The 22620-nt window shown below is 40.2% G+C and overlaps 1 protein-coding gene across 1 annotated transcript in view; it reads left to right on the top strand.

The window, feature by feature from the left end:
- The window catches only part of PAIP1 (poly(A) binding protein interacting protein 1), a 48409-nt gene that overhangs the window by 11056 nt on the left and 14733 nt on the right, over positions 1–22620 (top strand). The window contains exons 4-7 of the mRNA XM_038402886.2: positions 1319–1431; positions 10785–10896; positions 11952–12077; positions 20101–20207. Coding sequence (XP_038258814.1) covers positions 1319–1431; positions 10785–10896; positions 11952–12077; positions 20101–20207 — 458 coding nt within the window. The remainder of the gene's footprint in view (positions 1–1318; positions 1432–10784; positions 10897–11951; positions 12078–20100; positions 20208–22620) is intronic.

The following is a 22620-nucleotide window of genomic DNA, read 5'->3' as shown; positions in this document are numbered from 1 at the left end:
TTAGGCATGTTGAGTCAGGAATTCGTACGCGAATGTTTGCTAATCACTAAACAGTCAGTTTGTTTTACTGAACAATAGCTTTTCCATTTAGCTTTGCCTTTCAGAAAGAGGAACAACCATCTATGTGAATTCATCACTGAAGACTTAAAATGAACTAGCTACCTTCATAGAGAGCAACGTTATCAAATGCCCAGCACACCTCCATTTAGTTTCTAGACTCCAGCAAACCAAGCCCTCCTAACAGTTCACAATTGTACCCAATCCCATCTCTTCAGCACCTGACTGTTGATTGGAACTGCTAGCCATGACCCTCTTTCTAATCACCAATGTCATTTACCCGTTACCCTTCTTCACAGGCTTCTAGCGGGCTCTTTAATTTTCATATTGCTTCTTAATAGGAATAACAAAAATCTTGATGTCCTTCCTTTTTCAATTTTTAGAATAGATTTTCATTCATAGATCAAAATGTTTCTACTGTTTAAAAAACACAGCTTTTCAAATGTTTTGCTCATTTAATTCATCGTGATATAAAAGTTCAAAAAGTAGACCTCCCTTCCTCCCAAAATTAAGTACTGTCTTTTTTAGGAGAACGGGGAGAAAAATAAAGGTTTTGCAACCTTGACTAGTTTATAATGATTTTGACTCTGTTTCTTACATGTTAAGTGCTTTGCCTATTGAGTGATACACAAGCATTTTTAGTTGAGTTTTTGGCTATTTTTATGTTGACAGCATTCTTAGGTTTCTGAACTTTCATCTAAGTATTGATGTTTAGGTAAACAATAAATTACTAGAGGGAAAATACACTGGGCATTGGGATAAGAAGGGGAGGAGGAATTAAGGAGACACAGAATCATAGAGTTAGAAGGGACGGCAAGAGTCATCTTGTCTAACCCCAAGCCAAGATGCAGGATTTGTTGTATCTAATCCATCCAAGACACGTGGCTATCCAGCCTCCTTTTGAAAACCTTCAGTGAAGGGACTTTCACAACCTCCCTAGGCAGTCTTTTCCATTGTCTTACTGTTCTTACAGTGCCTTTATGCTGGCGGGTGTTGGCATTTTTATGAAGTCAAAACTTCAAGGGTGTGGGAAACCATTAGACTCTGAGCAATCCTTAGCAGAAATTAAGCATGTTACAAATAAGTTATTGAAGTTCTCTCTCTTTTTGCTTAGTCTGCTGCTCTATGATATAGCCAGCTTTTAAGAAATCTGTTGGGGTTGATCAAGTGCTTTTACTGAAAGATAATATCTTTATTTCCTAATGAGCTAATTTTTATTTATTGTGAATAATAATTTATTTTTCTGAATTTATTTTGGAAGGCCACATCTGTCCCCAATTTTTCCTACATGGGAGCACGGCTGTGTAATTATCTATCTCATCATCTAACCATTAATCCACAAAGTGGAAACTTCCGGCAGTTGTTACTTCAGAGGTCAGTATCTACCTGTATTTTTATGATCAAGAAAAACTAATATGCTTAAAAATGACTTTCCTCCTCTTGTATTTACCCCCCAAACTTAAAGGAGTCAAAATACATATTTAATATAAAGCAAGGTTTAGACTGACATTTTAAATGAAAGCTACATATTCAAGACCAAGACGCTCATTTTTGATGAATTTGTGAATTAATAAATTACTAATAAAGCTGACTGGAAACTAGTTCTTCCAAAAATCAGTGTAGTATCCCCCACAATCTTTTTCAAATTTTTCATAACTTCTAAAGTGTCCTGAATTAGTCTCTTGTTTGAAAAGGAAAATGTGCTTCCTCAGTGAAGTAACTTGCACCTTCCCCTTGAAATTCAAGAGTGCCTTATCTCTGCAGCGTCTGTATCATATTGTTCTGAATTTCTCTTGCATGTCAATATGCTCTGCTGCTGCCACCAACAGTTCGTAAATTCCCTGGATTGTTTGTGTTAAAACCATTTTTAGGATTTTGATATTTCACTTTTTTGTTCAAGTTTGTCTTCTGTAGAGAAGTCGAACTGTAGAGAAATACACTTATGAGACTAAGAGAGATTAAATGCAGTATAAAAGAATAGGATTCTCTCTTCAGAGTTCTTTTGGCAAAGCACTTTATTTTGAATCAAGAGTTCTGTTGAGGTAATCCTATTTTTGAAAGAGGGGTATTCTTGGCCCCTAATAAATTATGGGGAGCACTTTTTATTAGTCTGTATGGCAAAAGGCTTGACAGATTAGTACACTGGAAAGATGTACTTAAATTTACAGTTTTTCTTCATAAGATTTAGTCTTTATAAGAAATTATTCTTCCTTTTGCTAAGGGTCCTTTGGGTCATTGTCAGAGTTATAGAGATTTGTTCTTTTCCTCTTAAATCTTTCTTATACTGCAATCAGTAGATTTCTAGCTAAACACATGTTAATCGGCATTGAGGCTATCATCATATCAGTGAATCGGGAGAAATCTGCTGCTGGGCAATAAGAGGCACTAATTCTTTCCCTTCTTAGGAGTCTGAATTTCTAACCCTTTGACCTCCCAGGAAAGATACTAGACATTGAGTTGATGTTTTTTCTTTTAAATAACTTTTGACTTCTGTGGATTTCTAGGAACTCTCCAAAGGATCCACTCCTCTATTTCATTATTAATAAAATACTTCATTGGAGCATGGTCCATTACCATGTTGTTGAATATTTATTTCCTTCTTTCCCTGAGTGATTTGTGAGCATCATGATTATAGGTTATTAATATTAAATATTGTATTCAGATAATACATATAGGACTTATATTTACAAATTAATATTGTCAGTGATGGAAAGTCCACCGTGACCTTTGGTAAATTGTCCCAATAGTTAATTACCCTCATTGTTTAAAAACTTATACCTTACATTCTACTTCTTGTTTTGCTAGTTATCAGATAATTTTATTCTAAGCAGTATTTTATTTCCTTGCCGGAAAGGCAAGGTTGACCACAACTCTCTGAAACTAAGTATAGTGCACAAGTGATTTGAGATAGAGATGGAAAGTTCAGTTGCTATTTAAAGCAAATTATTTTCTTAGAAAACAAATTAAGGACTTGTTCAACTTCCCTTATAGTTCTTCTATTCATTTGGTATTTTGTTTTATTTGTAACAAATGAAATTGAGGAAAACTCTTGGTTACACCCATGTGAGTTAAATAAATGTTGTGTAGCTTTTAGAAAACCATTATTTAATATATATTTATTACAATTACAGGGCTAGCTACACCTCTGTCCCCTTTCAGGGTTGGGTCTCTTGTGCTTTCCTGTCTCAAGGTGGAATCTCATGATTCTTCCACTCTTAGTCCACATTTTCCAGTTGTTATTAGAACTCAAGTTGCAAGGCTTTGTGTGTGGAATACAGTTTTTGAAATGATGGTGTCAAGCTGTCTGAAGATGCTCATGGACGCGAGTGCCAACCTTAGGGCAGATTGCCACAAACCAGGGCACAAGCCCCAAACTGGTATGTTTTGTAGGGCTGTCAAGTGATTAAAAAAATTAATCTTGATTAATCGCATTGTTAAACAATAATAGAATACTATTTATTTAAATATTTTAGATGTTTTTCTACATTTTTAAATATATTGATTTAAATTACAACACACAATACAAAGTGTACAGTGCTCACCTTATGTTGTTATTTTTATTACAAATATTTGCTCTGTAAAAATTATTTAAAAAATGGTATTTTTCAATTCACCTCATACAAGTACTGTAGTGCAATCTCTTTATTGTGAAAGTGTAACTTACAAATATAGATTTTTTTTTTTTTTTTTTTTTGGTTACATCACCCAAAACCAAAACAATAAAGCTTACAAGTCTACTCATTCCTACTTCTTGTTCAGCCAATCGCTCAGACAAACAAGTTTGATTACAATTTGCAGGAGGTAATGCTGCCTGCTTTTTGTTTACAATGTCACCTGAAAGTGAGAACAGGTGTTCACATGCCAGTGTTGTAGCCAGCGTTGCAAGATATTTACATGCGAGATGCACTAAAGATTCATATGTCCCTTCATGCTTCAACCATCGTTCCATGCTGATGATGGGTTCTGCTTGATAAAAGTCCAAAGCAGAGTGGACAGACACATGTTCATTTTCATCATCTGCGATAGATGCCTCCATCAGAAGGTCGATCTCACTTTCTGGTGACATTGTAAATAAGAAGCAGGCAGCAGTATTTCCCATAAATGTAAACAAAATTGTTTGTCTTAGAGATTGGCTGAACAAGAAGTACAAGGACTGAGTGGACTTATAAGCTCTAAAGTTTTACACTGTTTTGTTTTTGAGAGTAGTTGTGTTTTAAAAAAAATCTATGTTTGTAAGTTACACTTTCACTATAAAGAGATTTCACTGCAATACTTGTATGAGGTGAATTGAAAAATACTATCTTACTATTTTACAGTCCAAATATTTGTAATAAAAATAATATAAAGTGAGTACTGTACACTTTGTATTCTGTGTTGTAATTTAAATCCAATGTATTTGAAAATGTAGAGAAACCTCCAAAAATATTTAATAAATTTCAATTGGTATTCTATTGTTTAACAGTGTGATTAATCACGATTAATTTTTTTTAGTTAATTATGTAAGTTAACTGCAATTAATCAACAGCCCTAATGTTTTGTGTTAGATTCCACCAATCAAGTAACAAATGTGAACTTGACAAGCACTGTAACAGATAGTCCCCTGGGGCATTCCAGTTTATCTTGCCACCCATGCAAGCCTGCCTTTGTGATAGATGGTCCCTTCCACCAAAAATCACGACGATATTCTGGTTATTCCAAATCCCAACGAGCCGGTCACTTACCACAGGTCACTTTAGCTCTCTTGGCAAAGACCATGCTTGTAGCCAGTTCTGTAATAAACTGAATAAAGATTTATTAATTAGGAAAAAGAAATTAGTTGTTTACAAGGTTAAAACAGATAACAATACGCACAAATGAGTAAATCTTAAGTTCCAAAAAGGTGATAGTAGCTGCTCTGTATGCAAGCATTATGTCTTTTAGGGCTAACCAAACTAAGCGACTTGGGGGTCCCTGGCTTACGCTTAGAAATATTGCCTTCTCCCAATTCCAAGCAGCATAGTGATGATGATTTCTCCTAATGTGGATTTCTATTCCCTCCCCCAGCGTTCAAGCTGTGATGGGATGAAATCAAAATCGTAGGACTGGAAGCGACCTCAAAAGGTCAACTAGTGCACTAGAATCAAAATCGTAGGACTGGAAGCGACCTCAAAAGGTCATCTAGTCCAGTCCCGTGCTGTCTTCGTAGGTGCGAGGGAAGCAATCAACAAAGTCTTTTTTGTCCACTGATGTTCCACAATGGTTTGTCTGGTGTTTATGGGCCTTTTTTTGTTTGGGAGGAGATGATATGGTAAACTAGCATATCGCACTTGGTAATGCTTCTCTCCTGACTGTGGGGTTTACAATCTTAGCAAACTTTTTATAGTTACAGAGCAAACACTTAAATATCACCTGATAATACGGATAATATTAGTAAGATTAATATATGCAGCAGCATACAAACGTTTCATAAAGTCTAAACACTAAATACATTCTTAAAACTCTAATATCTATTTTAACAATAGTAACACACAGGTGAGTCAGATTGGTTTCCAGCTATGCATGTGTCTCTGTTCAGTGAGGCTTAGGGGCCTTGGCATGAGCTGGTACCTCGTCTGCCAGCATCACAGATGGCACTTTGGAAGAGAAGCTATAGAAGCTTAGGCTTGAAAAAAGCAGAAGCAGGGAGAATAAGGGCATGGCTATACTTGCAAATGTAGAGCACTTTGAGTTAAACCAGCCTTCTTAGAGCGCAGTAGGGAAAACGCTGCAGTCTGTCCACACTGACAGCTGCAAGCACGCTGGCATGTCCACATTTGCAGCACTTGCAGCGGCATTGGGAGCAGTGCATTGTGGGCAGCTATCTTCCCATTCTGGCGGTGTGGCTTGTGGGAAGGGGGCAGGGAGTGCGGGGCATTCTGGGTGCTGTCCCAATGCTCCGTGATGCTCCATGATTGGTTCGAATCCCAGCAATCCCTCTGCTTCCGTCCACAATTGGCGCCATCTTTAAACATTTTTTGCACTGCGTTCATTATCTTCCTTTTTGGTCTGCGGGAATGGAGCCCAAACTGCTGAGGAATATGCTGACGAGTCTCACCAGCACATCACATTTGGCAGTCGAGTTACTCCTTAAAATCCAAAGTGACAGTAAGGACTCCGACGGTGATATCGACACAAGTAACGCATACGACACAAGATTGCTTGTGGCATTCATGGATATGCTCACCACCGTGGAACGGCACTTTTGTGCTCGGAGAAACAAGCACCGAGTGGTGGGATCACATCATCATGCAAGTCTGGGATGACGAGCAGTGGCTGCAGAACTTTCGGATGAGAAAAGCCACTTTCATGGGACCGTGTGAGGAGCTCGCCCCCACCCTGCGGTGCCTGGACACGAGATTGAGATCTGCCCTGACGGTGGAGAAGCGGGTGGCTTTTGCAATCTGGAAGCTGGCAACTCCAGACAGCTACCAATCGGTCGCTAACCAGTTTGGAATGGGGAAGTCGACCGTTGGAATTGTGTTGATGCAAGTTTGCAGGGCCATTAATCGCATCCTGCTCAGAAGAACTGTGACTCCATGTAACGTGCTTGACATTGTGGATGGCTTTGCACAAATGGGTTTCCCTAACTGCGGAGCGGCAATAGATGGCACACACGTTCCAATTCTGGCTCCAGCCCACCTAGCCTCCAAGTACGTTAATCGGAAGGGGTATTTCTATATGGTTCTCCAGGCGCTTGTGGATCACCGTGAGTGTTTCACTGACATTAACGCAGGCTGGCCGGAAGGGTGAATGACGCACGCACTTTTTGAAACACTGGCCTGTTCAGGAAGCTGCAAGCTGGGACTTTTTTCCCAGACCAGAAGATCACCGTAGGGGAAGTCGAAATGGCCATTGTGTTCTTTGCAGACCCCACTTACCCATTTAATGCCATGGCTCATGAAACCCTACACAGGGAGCCTTGACAGCAGCAAGGAGCGGTTCAACAACAGGCTGAGCTGGTGCAGAATGACTGTGGAGTGTGCTTTTGGCCGTTTAAATGGCCACTGGGGCTCTCTGTATGGGAAGCTGGACCTGGCCGATAACAGCATCCCTGCAGTTATAGCTGCTTGCTGTATCCTCCATAACATTTGTGAAGGGAAGAGTGAATGATTCACTCAGGCATGAAACTCGGAGGTTCAACACCTGGAGGCTGAATTTGAACAGCCAGAGAGCAGGGCTGTTAGAGGGGCCAAGCGCGGGGCTGCAAGGATTAGGGATGCCTTGGGGGAGCAATTTGAGGCTGAAAGCCACCAGTAATGTCTGGTGCCCTGCACGGGAGTGAAGTGCAGTGGTTCCAATGTTAGTAGGAATCTGTTTTTGCTACATATGATACACTGATTTGCGGTGCCTGTTTCTTTCCTGGGCTAAGGTATCTTTTACTTTATACAATAATAAAGAATGTTTTCAAAGCCAAAAAATCCATTTAATGAAAAGAAAGACAACTGCCTGGGAAACACAAAGGGCGAGGTGGTGGGGTGAGGAGAGGAATGGTACAATCACAAGTTTGTGTATGTCCTGTTGTCATATTCAGCTTTCCTGTTTGGAGTGCTGTGCAATGAGTGCTGCGCTTCAGGATGCCTATACTGCATGGTGATGGGGATTGAGTGCCGTGGGTAAGGGTTGTAGTTTTCAGGGCTGGGTGGTGAAGCTACAGGCGTTGGAAGCAACTGGTGGCAATAAGAACCCAGATGTTGGGGAAAGTGGGTTGGACATGGGGGCACAAGGGAAAAAGTATTGGGACAAGGGCTGCGGAGGGTGGGGCGGGCACGGTAGTGGTCCGTCTGCATATCTGTGAGCGCCTGGATTGAGTCTGCTTGGTGCTCCATGATGCTTATCAGCCGCTGTGTGCTTTGGTGCCGGCAATCTACATTCTGCCAACGGACCCTCCTTTCACACCCCCGCCACGCCAGCACTTTTTGATTTTCATTAAGGGAGTGCTGCATGACTTCATGCAGCATGTCCTCTTTGCTTCTACGTGGCCTCTTCCTGATTCTTTGCTGCCTCTAGGCCGGTGATAACATGGACAGCTGAGATTTCAAGGTTGGATCTGTAAAGGCAAAATGCAACACTTAACAGAGGCAGCATTGTTCACATCAGACAGAGCAATGATCCCCCCGTACTTAAGGAGGGCAAGCACAGTCTGCACAATCGCATAATTTGCCTGTCCCAAAGTGAGCACACACAATCCCCAGGAACCCCAAAATGGTGAGTAAGCACAGGGTTAAAGGGGACTGATTCTTTCTTGGCTGTACTGTCCTCTGGGTTTCTGTGCCTTGGGGAGAGCCAACAGCTACAGGAGGCCCCTATACTGAACACTGTCCCCACATTTTCCACAGGAGTTTGTCCTGGAAGATATCTCACTGCCGAGGGTGACCTGGGAAGCAAGAGAGGGTCTTCTTCTACAATGCGGCTTCTGCCCTGGCCCATATGCAGCTTGCCTGTGTGCAGCAATAGTCCCCCCGCCCCTCATGGTACAGTGGCACGTACATGTTAGCCTGATTGGGACAAGGACCACAGTGGCTCTCCCACAAAACCTGCGCAAGCACATTGCCCAAATTCTGGATGAGACCTTTGAAGAGATGACTGAGGCAGATTACCACTATGTGTGAGAGCACATTGACACCCTATTCTGCATCTAGGCATGCATGCAGCCCTAACCTTCCTTGCCCCAAGAGCCCTCACCAAATAACTTCCTTCCCAAAATAAAAGCCACTTACCGGGAATCTCCTATGGTGTTTGTCCTTCCCCAAGCATTGGCCGCTGCAGCTGGCTACCTTCCTCCTGGCTTGAGAACAGCTCCTGGCTGCACGCATCTAGGGATGCCGGGGTGTCTTCCTCCTCCTCAGCACCCTCACTCCCGCTTTGCTTTTCCTCCTCCTCCTGCTTTGTTGAACTGTACTCTGAAGTGTCCATGGTGGTACTCAGAGTGGAGGTGGGGTTGCCCCCAAGTATCGCGTCCAGCTGTTTGTAAAAACGGCAGATAGAGGGGCAGCTGTTTGCCACACGGGCTTCGCAGTAGGCATTCAATAGCTCCTTCACTTTAATCCTGTACTGCAGTGTGTTCCGATCTTGGCCCCTTTCCATCATGTCCCTTTATCTGCCCGAAGGTATCATAATTCCTCTGGCTGGAGTGCAGCTGGGACTGGACAACTTCCTTCCCTCAAACACTGATGAGGTCCAGCACCTCGCCATTGCTCCATACTGGGGACCGCCTGGCATGTGGAGACATGGTTACCTGGAAAGATTTGCTGAGAGCACTCCATGCCTGGCTGAGCAAACAGGAAGGGGATTTTCAAAATTCCCAGAGAATTTAAAGGGCGGGTCTGACAGTTGGTCATCTGAGGGCAGGGCAGTAGAGTTCAAAGTGATGACCAGAGTGGCTAGAACAGGCATTGTGGGACATTTCTGGAGGCCAATCAGAGTGCATTAACAGACCAGGGCATCCACACTGGTGCCGCGGCGCTCCAGCGGGGGCTCATCAAATGTTATTCCACTCACCAAGGTGGAGTACCAGGAGCGCTCTAGCTGCGGAGTCAGAGCACTCTACGTGCCTTGCCAGTGTGGACGCATCGTGAGTTAGAGTACACTGGGCTTTAATGTGCTCTAACTCGCAAGTGTAGCCATGCCCTAAGATTTGCCCAGGACCAGTATAGCGAGTCCACTTCAGTATTTCGGATTAAAATGTTATCGTTCTCAGTCCCCAAATCAATCTATTAAACCACAATCATGGTCAGCTCTCTAGAACTGTGCTTAGAAACACAAGTGTGTTCAGGAAGATTTGCCTTATTAGTCCATCTAGAAAATTTAGTTAAGGTTGCTCATGTGGTTTTCTTATCAATGTTGACACTGAAAATCCAGGAAATAACATTAATATTTATGCCAACCTCAACTTGCATGTTCTTCAATCCAAACATAATCCTAAATCAGTCATACTCATCAGCTTCACAACCAAGTCCCTTTCTGTTCCATCAAATTATCACTGACAATGCTTGATAATGAAAAGGATTGCTCCATGAGATTGTCTGTTGCTGTGTACTGGTATGCACATTTCCAAAGACCTTATTTGGTACGGGTCCTTAGAGCTCTATACAAAATTACCCCTTATTCCCTTTCATCTTTTTTCTGTATTTCCATTCAACTGTAGTCTCCCATCTCATTTTGATGTACCATTAAACTATATACATCAATCACTTATATCCGATGGGCCAAGGTGATACATGTTGATAAGTAGTGTAAAATAGTCTGTGGTGTTGCACACGAAGCCACTAACAGGAGGATATGAGAAACTATCATTTAAAGTATCCCTACTCAACTTCTACTTACTGAGAAGTTGCATCTTTTTGGATCCATTTACCAATATTTAACTTGTATAGGGACAATGTAGGGAAATAATGTATATCAGTGATATATTTAAAAAAATATTGTGTTCCGTTCCATTTTGCTGTCTGCTTCCATTCTTTCAGCACTAGAAAACTTGTCTTTTTTTTAAAATCATACAATTAAGTTAATTAATGTAAAAGAAAAAAATTCCTATACTTTCCTTCATGAATTAGTCCCTTTTTTATTGATGTCCTGTATTCAATGTCCTTGAGATTTTTTTTTATTCAGTTTAGTAGTTCACAGCATTATAGCATGTTAAACAGTTAACTCTTATGAACACTAGAATTTCTAGCAGTAACGGTAGTTTGATTCTGAAGATGTTTTTGTAGGTGTCAAACGGAGTATGAAAACAGAGATCAAGCAGCAAAAGGTGATGAGGCTACTCGAAAACAGTTTCATGCTTTTGTGCTGTTCCTAGCTGAACTTTATCTTAACCTCGAGGTAAGAAAAAAGTTCTGTATCATGGCCCTTTTTCGTTACTCATTTTAAAATTTCTTTTTTTTTAAAAAAAAAAAATTAAAATAGAAGATCAAATTTTATTAATCTTTTATGTCATTGAACCTTTAACCATCTAGGAACTTCAGAACTGATTCATTGTCATCAGTGTCTCAGAAAACAACACAAGAACAAGTCATTTAGAGAATAAAAATGCTTCTAATAAATTATAATAGCACCTTTCTTAAAGTCAGTATTTGATGCAGATGCTTTCTCTCTCTTTCTTCAGCTAGGGCAAACTAATCAGCATGAGGTGTCTCCTTTCTCTGTTTTGAAATGAGATTTTTGCATGGTGAAACTACAATATATATATTATTGTACTCAAATCCAAGAGCCAGCTGATAGGGGAAGTTCCTTCCTAACTCTTATTAGTTAGAACTTGTCTTATGCCTTGAAACATGCCAGTTCATTTTTCATATATATGAGGGGTTTTTTTTAAATCTTACCCTGGTGAGTTTCACAGGTTAAATGTGATGTGATTTTTAGAAAGTATATATTGCCTTTCATTGATTTTTAAATTTGATGCATGTTTCAATTTACTTGAATGTTCCAATAAGTTAAGTATGTGATTTGCTGTTTTGGAGACCTAATCACAAAATAAATGTATGTATTGCACATTAATTTGTTTATAACTAGACCTCAAAAAAGCCATTTGCTCATTTCCTGATGGCAGTCAGACAGTTTTCCCAGATGACAGCCATCAGCTCTTGCAGAATCTAACCTTTATTTAAAAAACCAGTTTCTAGAACATCTAATTACAAAGAGAACTTTCCAAATGTGAGGTGAAGGGGAGACAGGGCACATAATGGTATGGTAGAAAGGTTTTTATTCTCAAGAGCTCGGGGGAGGACCTTTGTCACTCATGAATGGGGAAGTCACAACAATCATTTATGTAGGTCTTCCCAAACAAATGCTAATACAATCCATTATGCATATAACATATAGCAGAAATAATCTGAATCTATTTTAAGTGTTCAGACATGGTTTTTGGTCATTTGTAGATTAAGGGAACAAAAGGACAAGTAATGCGAGCAGAGATTCTGCAGACTGGCCTTCGGGAATTATTAAATGCGCTTTTTTCTAATCCTGTGGACAACAATTTAATCTGTGCAGTAAAGTTACTGAAGGTAGGAAGAGTTCAATTTTCAATGTTTTCTTTCTTTTAAAAGTATATTGTAACTGCTACTTTTTGTAAACTTAAATGTTGATGAAATATTGCAGGTTTTGTCATAATATAACCAGATTGCCCTGCTGTATGAAAGTAAGTACTTAACCAACACTACCTTTTTATATGAAAATATAATTTCTATGTTGAGATCAGTTAACACCAAGATATATTAAAGAAAATTGCTAGTTTGTTATTTTTGCTTTAATATTTTCATGTTAAAATAGCTTCTTGAAGTGATTGCTATATTTTTTGATACTTGCCTCTGAGATAACGAGAGAGAAAACATTGCCTGCTAGTGATGCAAAGTGGAAAGAATTAGCAATATGGCGGTTGCTATAGTTTCGGTTGGTAAACTGCAGACTATCTATAAAAATATATTAAGAGCTGAAATCATTAATAGAATTTTATGTGTAGCCATAACAAATGCAAATGTGTTCATGTTTCAAAACATTTGAAAAGCATTTCCTCCTTTGCACACAGAGTTCTTCTTCGGGTCTGGAAAACTTACTCAGGGCTTGTTCACATTTGCAGTGCTGCTGCAGCACAGCTGCACCACTTAGTGAAGACATTGCTTTCGCCTTTCTCCCATCCATCTGGGTACTCCACCTCCCTGAGCGACAGTAGCTATGTGGAAGGGAGAAGCCCTCCTGTCAACATAGTGCTGTCTACACTGAGGGTTAGGTTGGTATAACTTCATTGCATGGGGGGTAGATTTTCCTGAGCAATGTAGCTATACTGACATAAGTTGGTAGTGTAGACCAGGTTTCTCAACCTGCGGGTCGGGACCCAAAATTGGGTCTCCAGAATGTTTCAAAAGATTGCATGGCAGCTCCTGAGCCAAAGGACTGGCTGGGCTTGCCTACCTATTCCAGGCACTGCAACCTCTGGGGTCCCAGAGCCCCTCAGGTTTGGTGCAGTCATCATGACAACAGGAATCTGGGAATGCCAAATTTGAGTGAGTGGCACTGCAACCCCATGAGCCAGGTCACAACTCTACTCTCACAAATTTGGTGCAGTCAAGGAGGCAGGGCCAAACTTGAGCTATGCTGCATCCCCGGAAGTTGAAATGCTTGGAGCAGAGTGCCACGCTCAGCCAGCCCCACAGCACAAGAGCTGCAGGACCCATCACTGTTGGGTGAGTGCAGGGCAGAATTCAACTGAAACCACCCCAGGGCCTCTACCGCCAGACTATTTAGTGGGTTATGACAGGACATAAACATTTACAAATGGGTCCTGAGCCCAAAAAGGTTGAGAACCACTGCTGTAGATCAAGCCTCAGAGTTAGCCTCACAGTTAAATACAAGATTAAACAGATTGTTTAGCATAAGTAGTTAACACATTTGAAGGGAATATTCAAGGTGGAATGGCTCATTAATACCCCTCCAGTCCTAGGGTGGAATGGTAGGAGGGGGAGGAAGAAAGCAGCTGAGGCTTTGTTAATGAGTTATAGATTGTTGTAATAAACCATAAATCCAGTGTCTCTGTTCAATCCATGATTTTCAGTGTCTAGCAAAGTTATGAATTTCAGATCCTATCCATCATTCTCTTCAAAGGAGACCTACCCAACACTTTCAAAAGATGAGACTAGGAGCTTACATTCAAACCTTTGCTATACACTAAAATCATGGACTAAATAGAAACACTGGATTTATGACTTACTACAACAATTATAGCCTACTAACAACACCCCCTCTCACCTCACCCTGCCCAGCTGCTGCTCCCTCCTTTTCCTTTCCTACCTATGACTGGAGGGGTGTTATTGGGCCACTTTGCTTTGAATAGTCCTTTTTAAATATGCATTAACTATTTATAATAAAAGGTTTCAGAGTAGCAGCCCTGTGAGTCTGTATTCGCAAAAAAGAAAAGGAGTACTTGTGGTACCTTAGAGACTAACAAATTTATTTGAGCATAAGCTTTCATAAGCTACAGCTCACTTCGTCGGATTATAATACATAATCTGTTCCATCTTGTATTTACCTATGATGATTGATCTATATTACAGAGTTAACTGGACATAAACAAGCTTATTTTACAGCTTTAGCTTACAGCTTGTAACGAGGCTGGTTCTGGCGGGACCCAACTGAGTGCCAATTCAGGACAAATTGCTTAAAGCAGGGCAGTTACAGCCCAAGGCCGGGGTTTCTATGCACACTAAGGCACGACCCATCACTCTCACAGATCTTGGGAGACAGGCCAGTCCTTGCTTACAGACGGCCCCCCAACTTGAAGCAAATACTCACCAGCAACCACACACCACACAACAGAACCACTAACCCAGGAACCTATCCTTGCAACAAAGCCCGTTGCCAACTGTGTCCACATATCATATCCACAGGGGACACCATCATAGGGCCTAATCCCATCACCCACACTGTCAGAGGCTCGTTCACCTGCGCGTCTACCAATGTGATATATGCCATCATGTGCCAGCAATGCCCCTCTGCCAGGTACGTTGGTCAAACTGGACAGTCTCTACGTAAAAGAATAAATGGACACAAATCAGACGTCAAGAATTATAACATTCAAAAATCAGTCGGAGAACACTTCAGTCTCTCCGGTCACATGATTACAGACCTGAGAGTGGCTATCCTTCAACAAAAAACCTTCAGAAACAGACTCCAAGGAGCGACTGCTGAATTGAAATTAATTTGCAAACTGGATACAATTAACTTAGGCTTGACTAGAGACTGGGAGTGGATGGGTCATTACATAAAGTAAAACTATTTCCCCATGTTATTTCTCTCCCTACCCCAGCCCCCACTGTTCCTCTGACGTTCTTGTTAACTGCTGGAAATGGCTCACCTAGATTATCACCACAAAAGGTTTTCCTCCTTCCCCCCTCCTTCCTGCTGGTAATAGCTTATCTTAAGTGATTACTCTCCTTACAGTAAAAAGAAAAGGAGTACCGGTGGCACCTTAGAGACTAACAAATTTATTAGAGCATAAGCTTTCGTGAGCTACAGCTCACTTCATCGGATGCATTTGGTGGAAAAAACAGAGGAGAGATTTATATACACACACACAGAGAACATGAAACAATGGGTTTATCATACACACTGTAAGGAGAGTGATCACTTAAGTTAAGATCCTTACAGTGTGTATGATAAACCCATTGTTTCATGTTCTCTGTGTGTGTGTATATAAATCTCTCCTCTGTTTTTTCCACCAAATGCATCCGATGAAGTGAGCTGTAGCTCACGAAAGCTTATGCTCTAATAAATTTGTTAGTCTCTAAGGTGCCACCGGTACTCCTTTTCTTTTTGCGAATACAGACTAACACGGCTGCTACTCTGAAACCTCTCCTTACAGTGTGTATGATAAAACCCATTGTTCCATGTTCTCTGTATGTGTATATAAATCTCCCCACTGTATTTTCCACCGAATGCATCCGATGAAGTGAGCTGTAGCTCATAAAAGCTTATGCTCAAATAAATTTGTTAGTCTCTAAGGTGCCACAAGTACTCCTTTTCTTTTTTGCGAATACAGACTAACACGGCTGCTACTCTGAAACCAGCCAAACAGAGAAGACTTTGGTTTTACCCCACTGGCTAACCACAAGTCACACAAGCAATTCCCTTAGACACTCCAGTTTCCCAGTATCACCACCAGTGCCACTCGTTATGGGGACAAATGGTTATGAAAACCAATACCTCAGTAAAAGAAAAAAGGTTCTCTCGATCCCAAAGGACCAAGCCTCAGACCCAGGGTCAATATACAAATCAGATCTTATCCACAAATCATGCTGTTGCCAATCCTTTAGAATCTAAAGGTTTATCCATTAAAAAGGAAAGAAATATAGATGAGAGTTAGAATTGGTTAAATGGAATCAATTACATACAATAATGGCAAAGTTCTTGGTTCAGGCTTGTAGCAGTGATAATTTGAACCTGTAGTTTATTCTAAGTTTCTGGAGTACATCCACAGCTGGGATGGGTCATCAGTCTTCTGTTCAAAGCTTCAGTGTAGCAAAGTCCAGAGGTAAGAAGCAGGATTGAAGACAAGATGGAAGAGCTGCAGCAGCTTTTTATATTCTTTTGCCATGTGGTCTCTGCTTTCTTTGTTCCAAGGACAAGCTGTCCCTCAGGTGGCCTAGAAAAACCTCAGAGTTTTTTCCATAGGCAGGTCCCTGCATACCTTGCTGAGTCGCAAGGCGTGTCTGCTTTCTCTCAATGCGTCAATTGTATAGCTGATGGCCCTTAATGGGCCATCAGGCAGGCTAGGCAGAGTTGACACCAACTTGTGTGGGGTGGTCACCCAGAAGCATAGCATAAATTTGAAAAACAGACAGTATAGAGCCAATACTTGTATCTTTAAATACAAAAGTGATACATGCAAACAGATCACATAATCATAACCAGCAAACCATAACCTCATCTTAGACACCTTATTTGACTTCCTTTATACAAGATTTGGTGCCACTGCAGGACCTTGTTTGCAACAATGTTCTATATGGTCTCAGTTCAAGTCAATAACGTCACACAGCTAACTCTGTAAACGCTTACACTGAAATGTAGCTCCCTCCCATGTAACTTGCCCACTACACCAAATTAATAACTCCTTCGTGAGAGACATACTGCTTAGGTCAATGTAGTTAAGTCAATGCAGTGTCAGTGTAGACACTCTAAGCAGACAGAAGAGAGCTCTCCCATTGGCTTAATAACACCACCTCCCTGAGAAGCCCTCTCCTGCCAACATAGCACTGGTTTTTTCACACCCTTGAGTAACGTAGTTATACCAAAGTAAGTGTGTAGTGGAGACCTTGCATAAGTTTCCCAGACATGAAGAGCTCTTTGTAAGCTCAAAAGCTTGTTTCTCTCATCAACAGAAGTTGGTCTCGTAAAATATATTATTTCACCCACCTTGTCTCTCTAACATCCTGAGACTGACATGGCTACAACAACGCTGCATAGAACAGTTGGAAGTTTTGGCAGATAAGTAAAGGATCTTGGTTGGTTGGTTTTGATTTTTATTTTTTTGGTTGGTGGTTTTAAATTGTAAAACTTATTTGCATTGTTTGAGTCTGCACATAACTTCTGCAAATCACTGAGAATCTAAGTAGTTCATCTTTAACTACTGCAATTTAAGAAAAATAAAATTCACCTTTCTCTTGGGATGATACCTAGTTACAGCAGTGGTTGTGACATCACAAGTATAATTGGTGTTGGAGAACAGGAGATCGTGATGTTGTTCTGAGAACTGTTTCTATGATATCATCCAGCGTTTTTGCAGCTAGAAATAAGCCAAAAACAGCCTCGACTTAAATAAAATCAAATTTGGATATGTATTTGAAGTCTAGGCTTCTGAAACTATATTTAGGTATTTAATTAAGCAGCCTGATATTCACAGGTGCTGAGCTCCCTATGATTTAGTTATGAGCTGACTGAGCGCTCTGAAAAGTCATTTCTTTAGAAACTAAATCTAGGCTTTTATATCTTCATTTAAATGTCCAAGCTTGGAATTTTTGAAAATGTCTACAGTAGAACTATATAAATTAAAAAACGTGGCATTCTTTATGAAGGTTTGTTTTATGTCTGCAGCATTAAGATTTGGGGGAGTTCAGCTTATTTTAAAAAAATAAGTAAGGGGGTATAGGCACAAAGACTTCTGTTCCTTCTGTAGCTTTTTTTCGTATTTCACACTTCTTTATTCATTCTGTTTTTCAAACAGCATTTAATCTGTTTTACATAAATTTGTGGTTGAATATTTACTACACCTGATGAAAGATCCTGAGTAGTTCATGAAGTTTGTGTAGAAATATATGTTTGGCCTTTTCCATTAAGGTAATACAAATAACTCTCTGGCTTACTGTGACCATGGATATCTGCCCTCAGTTACAAGTTAAAACTACTAATCAAATATTTGACTGTAGTTGGCTTATCAGATGATCTACTGTATTTTGTTTTTTGTTTTTGAAGTCATCAGGATAAACATGCATTTCAAAATCATTCATCTAAGAGAGTGGTACCAGCAGAATCGTTCTGTGTACATCTGATAATTTAAAAGAAACGTTACTATCTTTTGTTAATTGGGTATTATATGGGATTTAACTTGGCAACAATTAAGTGGCATTTTCTAACTATAAAACATAACCCTATATATAGCACCAGTGAAATACAGCAGCTCTGAGGCTGGAGGTCAGCAACCAGCTAGTGTACAGTACACAATAGTGGAGGCAGGGAAAATTTTGACTAAGATCACAGGCAAATCCTGGCTCTTCTGAGAGTGCCAAGATATTGTTAATCTCTGCACAGAGCAGTCAAGAGGGCCTTGATTTTTTATTTATTTTTTTATACTGTCAACAGTAAGGTGCATAGTACTCAATTTATATTCCTCAGAGTGAAGAAGGGCCAAATCAGTCTGGTTGGTATTGAAGTCTGTTTATTAAGTCTAGCTTTATACATGATATATTACTCAATAGACCAACGTTGGCAATTGCCATACGCATTGGTCATAACTTCATTAGAAAAAAAAAAGATACTACATTTTAGTAATAAGGGACAGAATTTCAAATGAATCAAAAGTCAAAATTTCAGGTAAGGTCTAATCCTGCTGCTTTCTTCTCTCATACCTGTAGCTGTATTGGTCTTTTGTGATTCAAAGAAGTTCTAAACTTGCATACAAACTGTGTTCTTTTTCTCTTCTTTAATTTCAGATATCCTAAAAATACTTTTTTGAAATATGGAATTTGGGAACTTAGTACCAGTTTGTTTAGCTTTTTGTCATAAATCTAAATTAAATAAATATTACATTTATTGCAGAATTTAGTTTTGAGCTAACATTGAAGTTTATCCTTCTCATGGTATTTTTGCCTAGTTGCAAGACCTATGAGGTAATGGCTACACTAAGTAATTTAGTAAGAGCTCCTCATCTCCCAGTGATGGCTGGGTTTTTGGGCAAACCCAGTGATATCTCTCTCTTTTTAGGGGAAATAATTATCATAAAAACAGTAAAATAGAAAAGTCTTCATTGCTTGAAAAATACCATCAGGTTTTGTGCACGTGTTTAAAGAGTGAGCCTGATGTGGCTGCTTTAAAGTCTTGTGAGGTTACTGAAGAGTTGTTTTCAAGTTTGTGATTAGTGTAAAGTCCTGAAGATAACATAAATGGCAACAGGGCTGTTCATTCAATTAGCATTAAAGAGTGGAAGCTTCAGTAACCAAACTTGCTTTGTTTACAAAAATCAAAGACCAGCTGTTGATTAACTGCCAACACAATTTAATGAGAATTCATAAACTTATATTAGAGGTGGGCAAACTATGGCCTGCAGGACTGTCCTGCCCGGCCCGGGAGGCTTACCCCCGGCCCGTCCCCCACAGTTATGCTGCCCTGCGAGCAGCAGGGCTACGAGCTCCTGCCTCTCTGAGCAGCATGGTAAGGGGGAAGCGGCGTGCGAGGCGATGGGGAGGTTGGGTAGAAGGTTCCGGGGGGCAGTCAGGGAGCAGGGGGCGGTTGGATGGGGCGGTCAGGGGTCGGGAAAAAGGGTGGGTTGGACAGGGTGTGGGAGTACCAGGTGGCAGGGGGGTTGGATAGCAGGTGGGATCGGAGGGGGGCCGTTTGGGGCAGGGGGTTCCAGGAGGGGGCAGTCAGGGGACAAGGAGCAGGGGGGGTTGGATGGGTCGGGGATTCTGAGGGGGACAGTCAGAGGGCAGGAAGTGGGAGGGGGCGAATAGGGGGCAGGGGCGGTGGCCAGGCTCTTTGGGGGACACAGTCTTCCCTACCTGGCACTCCATACAGTTTCGCACCTTGATGTGGCCCTCAGACCAAAAAGTTTGCTCACCCCTGACTTCTACGGTCTGTAATGTTATGAAATTAAAGACATTTAGAAAATCAAGGTTAGCTTTTCCTTTAGGGTAGTCAAATAACGTGTCTACACTTGTCACAGAATTCCATGAACCTTAACTTTGCTTTTTAAGTTTTTATGTAGTGCACTTGCATGCTTTTTTATTAATAAAATATGATTTTTGTTTTTTGGGTTTTTTTAAGTTGACCGGGTCAGTTTTGGAAGATGCATGGAAAGAAAAAGGAAAGACTGATATGGATGAAATGGTCCAGAGAATTGAAAATGTTGTCCTGGATGCAAATTGCAGCAGGTGGGAGGAAAAATTAGTTGATCATTAATTCTTCACTTCTTTTCTTTACTCATGTGTGGGGTTTTCCTACTTCTTCAGAGCTGTATGTCAGTTTGAATACAGTAGAAATATTAAGTATGTCAATGTACAGAATGCATTCTTTGCAGAGTTATAGTAACCTTAATGGGTCTTTGTTCTTATGGGCCATGAGGTAATATACTTTATGCTAGAACATTCCCATACAGTAAAACCTGTTTCTAAAGAATGACTGGGAAATTTGTACATGTATAAATTAGATATTTTAAGCAATTTAATATAGATTTTAACCTTGGGTGTTAAAATACCTTTTCAGTGCTATACTTCTATAGTGGACTTTATAATTTTTGCTTTTGTTGAAGTAACTTTGTCAGTTACAATATGTTGTGATTTTGTTCACAGTTTACCACCTTGGTAATTTATATATCGTATGCGATGGTTGGTTACTATAGAATATCATGAATATTGTATGTTTGACTGCTAATATATCTCTTCAGTATATTCATTAATTTGAACCAACAGCACTTCCAAAATGAACTGCTGTGCAGAAGAGTTAAGATTAGTTTTCTAAGAGAACATTTTGGATGCTATAATTATAAGTGGCAAAACTATTCCTGCTAGAGTATCTTGCATAAAACATGTTCATTAAAGACATTGTGAGGGAGATTGACTTCACTAGTACGAGGATTTATTGACTTTATTCAGTGTCGCTGATCATCCCCAATAATTATTCTGCCTCCACAGTACCTCCTCTATCTCTTATGGATCTGATTAGAAGTTGGAGAAACAATGGAGGAGTGGCTGGGTAAATGTCAGTCTAATACATGGGTTCCCAAACTTTAACAACCCATGAACCCCTTTCACTAAACTGTGAAATCTCGGGAACCCTCTCCTAAAAATTAATATTTCCATGGATTTAAATTTAAATTTCCTCAGTGTGATGGATGTGCTTGCTTTGCTCTGCATAGCTCTTGCAAGTCTGGAACCACTGGAGAAAGATAGTCTCAGGTCTGGTTCAGCATCAAATCTGTTTCTGTATTTGGTTTTCAGATGTGCATACGAGGAAAACGCTTTCTCACATAAGTATGTTGTTGAAACTGTAATAGCTTTTTCTGCCAGAAGAGGGTACTTGTTTCTTAAACTCAGCCAAAAGTTGATCAATGACAGATTTCTGAAACTCCTTTTCAGTTCGTAATCACAGGAGATCTCAATCAATTTCTCTTTTTCTCAGTGTTCAATATGTGTGTTGAGAAAGTGATATCATCAAAAGGGTTGCAAATCCAGTCATCATCGCCTGACATAGCTGGAAAGTTGTGCAAAGTCCTTTTAGGTGTGCAGTTACATTGGTTTTAGTGCACTGATCCAACTGAAGTTTATGTTCTGCCAGGAAGTCATGAAGAGTACTGAAACAGTTTGATTGTTTTCCAAACAACTTTCCCAGAACTGCAACTTTTTTTTATCATGGATTCAACTTGCTCTTGCACATTGAAAACTCTTATATTGAGGCCTTGAAGAGATAAATTTAGGTAATTAATTCTTGAGAAAATATCTGCTAAATAAGCTAGGCTCTGGAGCCAGACATTATTTTCCATACAGTTGGCAAGGTGGAAAGGGTGGCTGTTGGGGGAAAAAAACTAGGATTTCCATTCTAAGCTCAAACAAGCGCAAAAGGATTTTGCCCCTTGAGAGCCATCTAACTTCAGTGTGACAATTGTATATATTACCCATTTCTTCACACAGTACGTGAAATATTCTGGAATTTGTTGGCTGTGATTTTATGAAATTCACCATTTTCACTGCATTATCCAGCACTTCTTTCAGTCCTTCAGGCATGCGTTTTGTTGCAAGGGCTTGTCTTTGGCTACTGCAATGAGTCCAAGAGACTTTTGAGGCAACCTTTTTTGTTTGATCTACAAATCAAGTATACTTGCCCGTCATTGATGTGGCCCCATCAGTATAAATCCCTAGGCAACGAAACCAATCTATTTCCTTTTCTTGAAAATATGCGCAAGTAAGATTGAAGACATCTTCTCCAGTTGTACGTTCTTCCAATGGTCAGCAAAACAACAAGTCGTCTTCAACCATAGCTTCATTCACATAACATACAAACCATAGCAAAATAGCTAGATTAGCTACATCAGTTGATTCATCCAACTGTATAGCATAATATGGACTATTTTTCACTCTGTGTATCGTAGTCTCTACGTTATTTGACATGTCAAATTCTTCATGACAATGTATTATTGGACAAAGGTATCATGTCAATCCTTTTTGCATCCTTTTCTCTGAGCATGCAATGAACTATGTCTTTTATACATGGACCAGTCAAGCTCTCTGCTATGTATGGGCTTCTGATGCTTTTGCTACTCAGTAGCTCACACAATATGATGCTTCAAGT

The sequence above is a fragment of the Dermochelys coriacea genome, chromosome 5, assembly GCF_009764565.3.
Source record: "Dermochelys coriacea isolate rDerCor1 chromosome 5, rDerCor1.pri.v4, whole genome shotgun sequence".
Classification (NCBI taxonomy): domain Eukaryota; kingdom Metazoa; phylum Chordata; order Testudines; family Dermochelyidae; genus Dermochelys; species Dermochelys coriacea.
The sequence above is the reverse complement of the archived record's forward strand: the minus strand, read 5'-3'. Positions and strand labels throughout refer to the sequence as shown.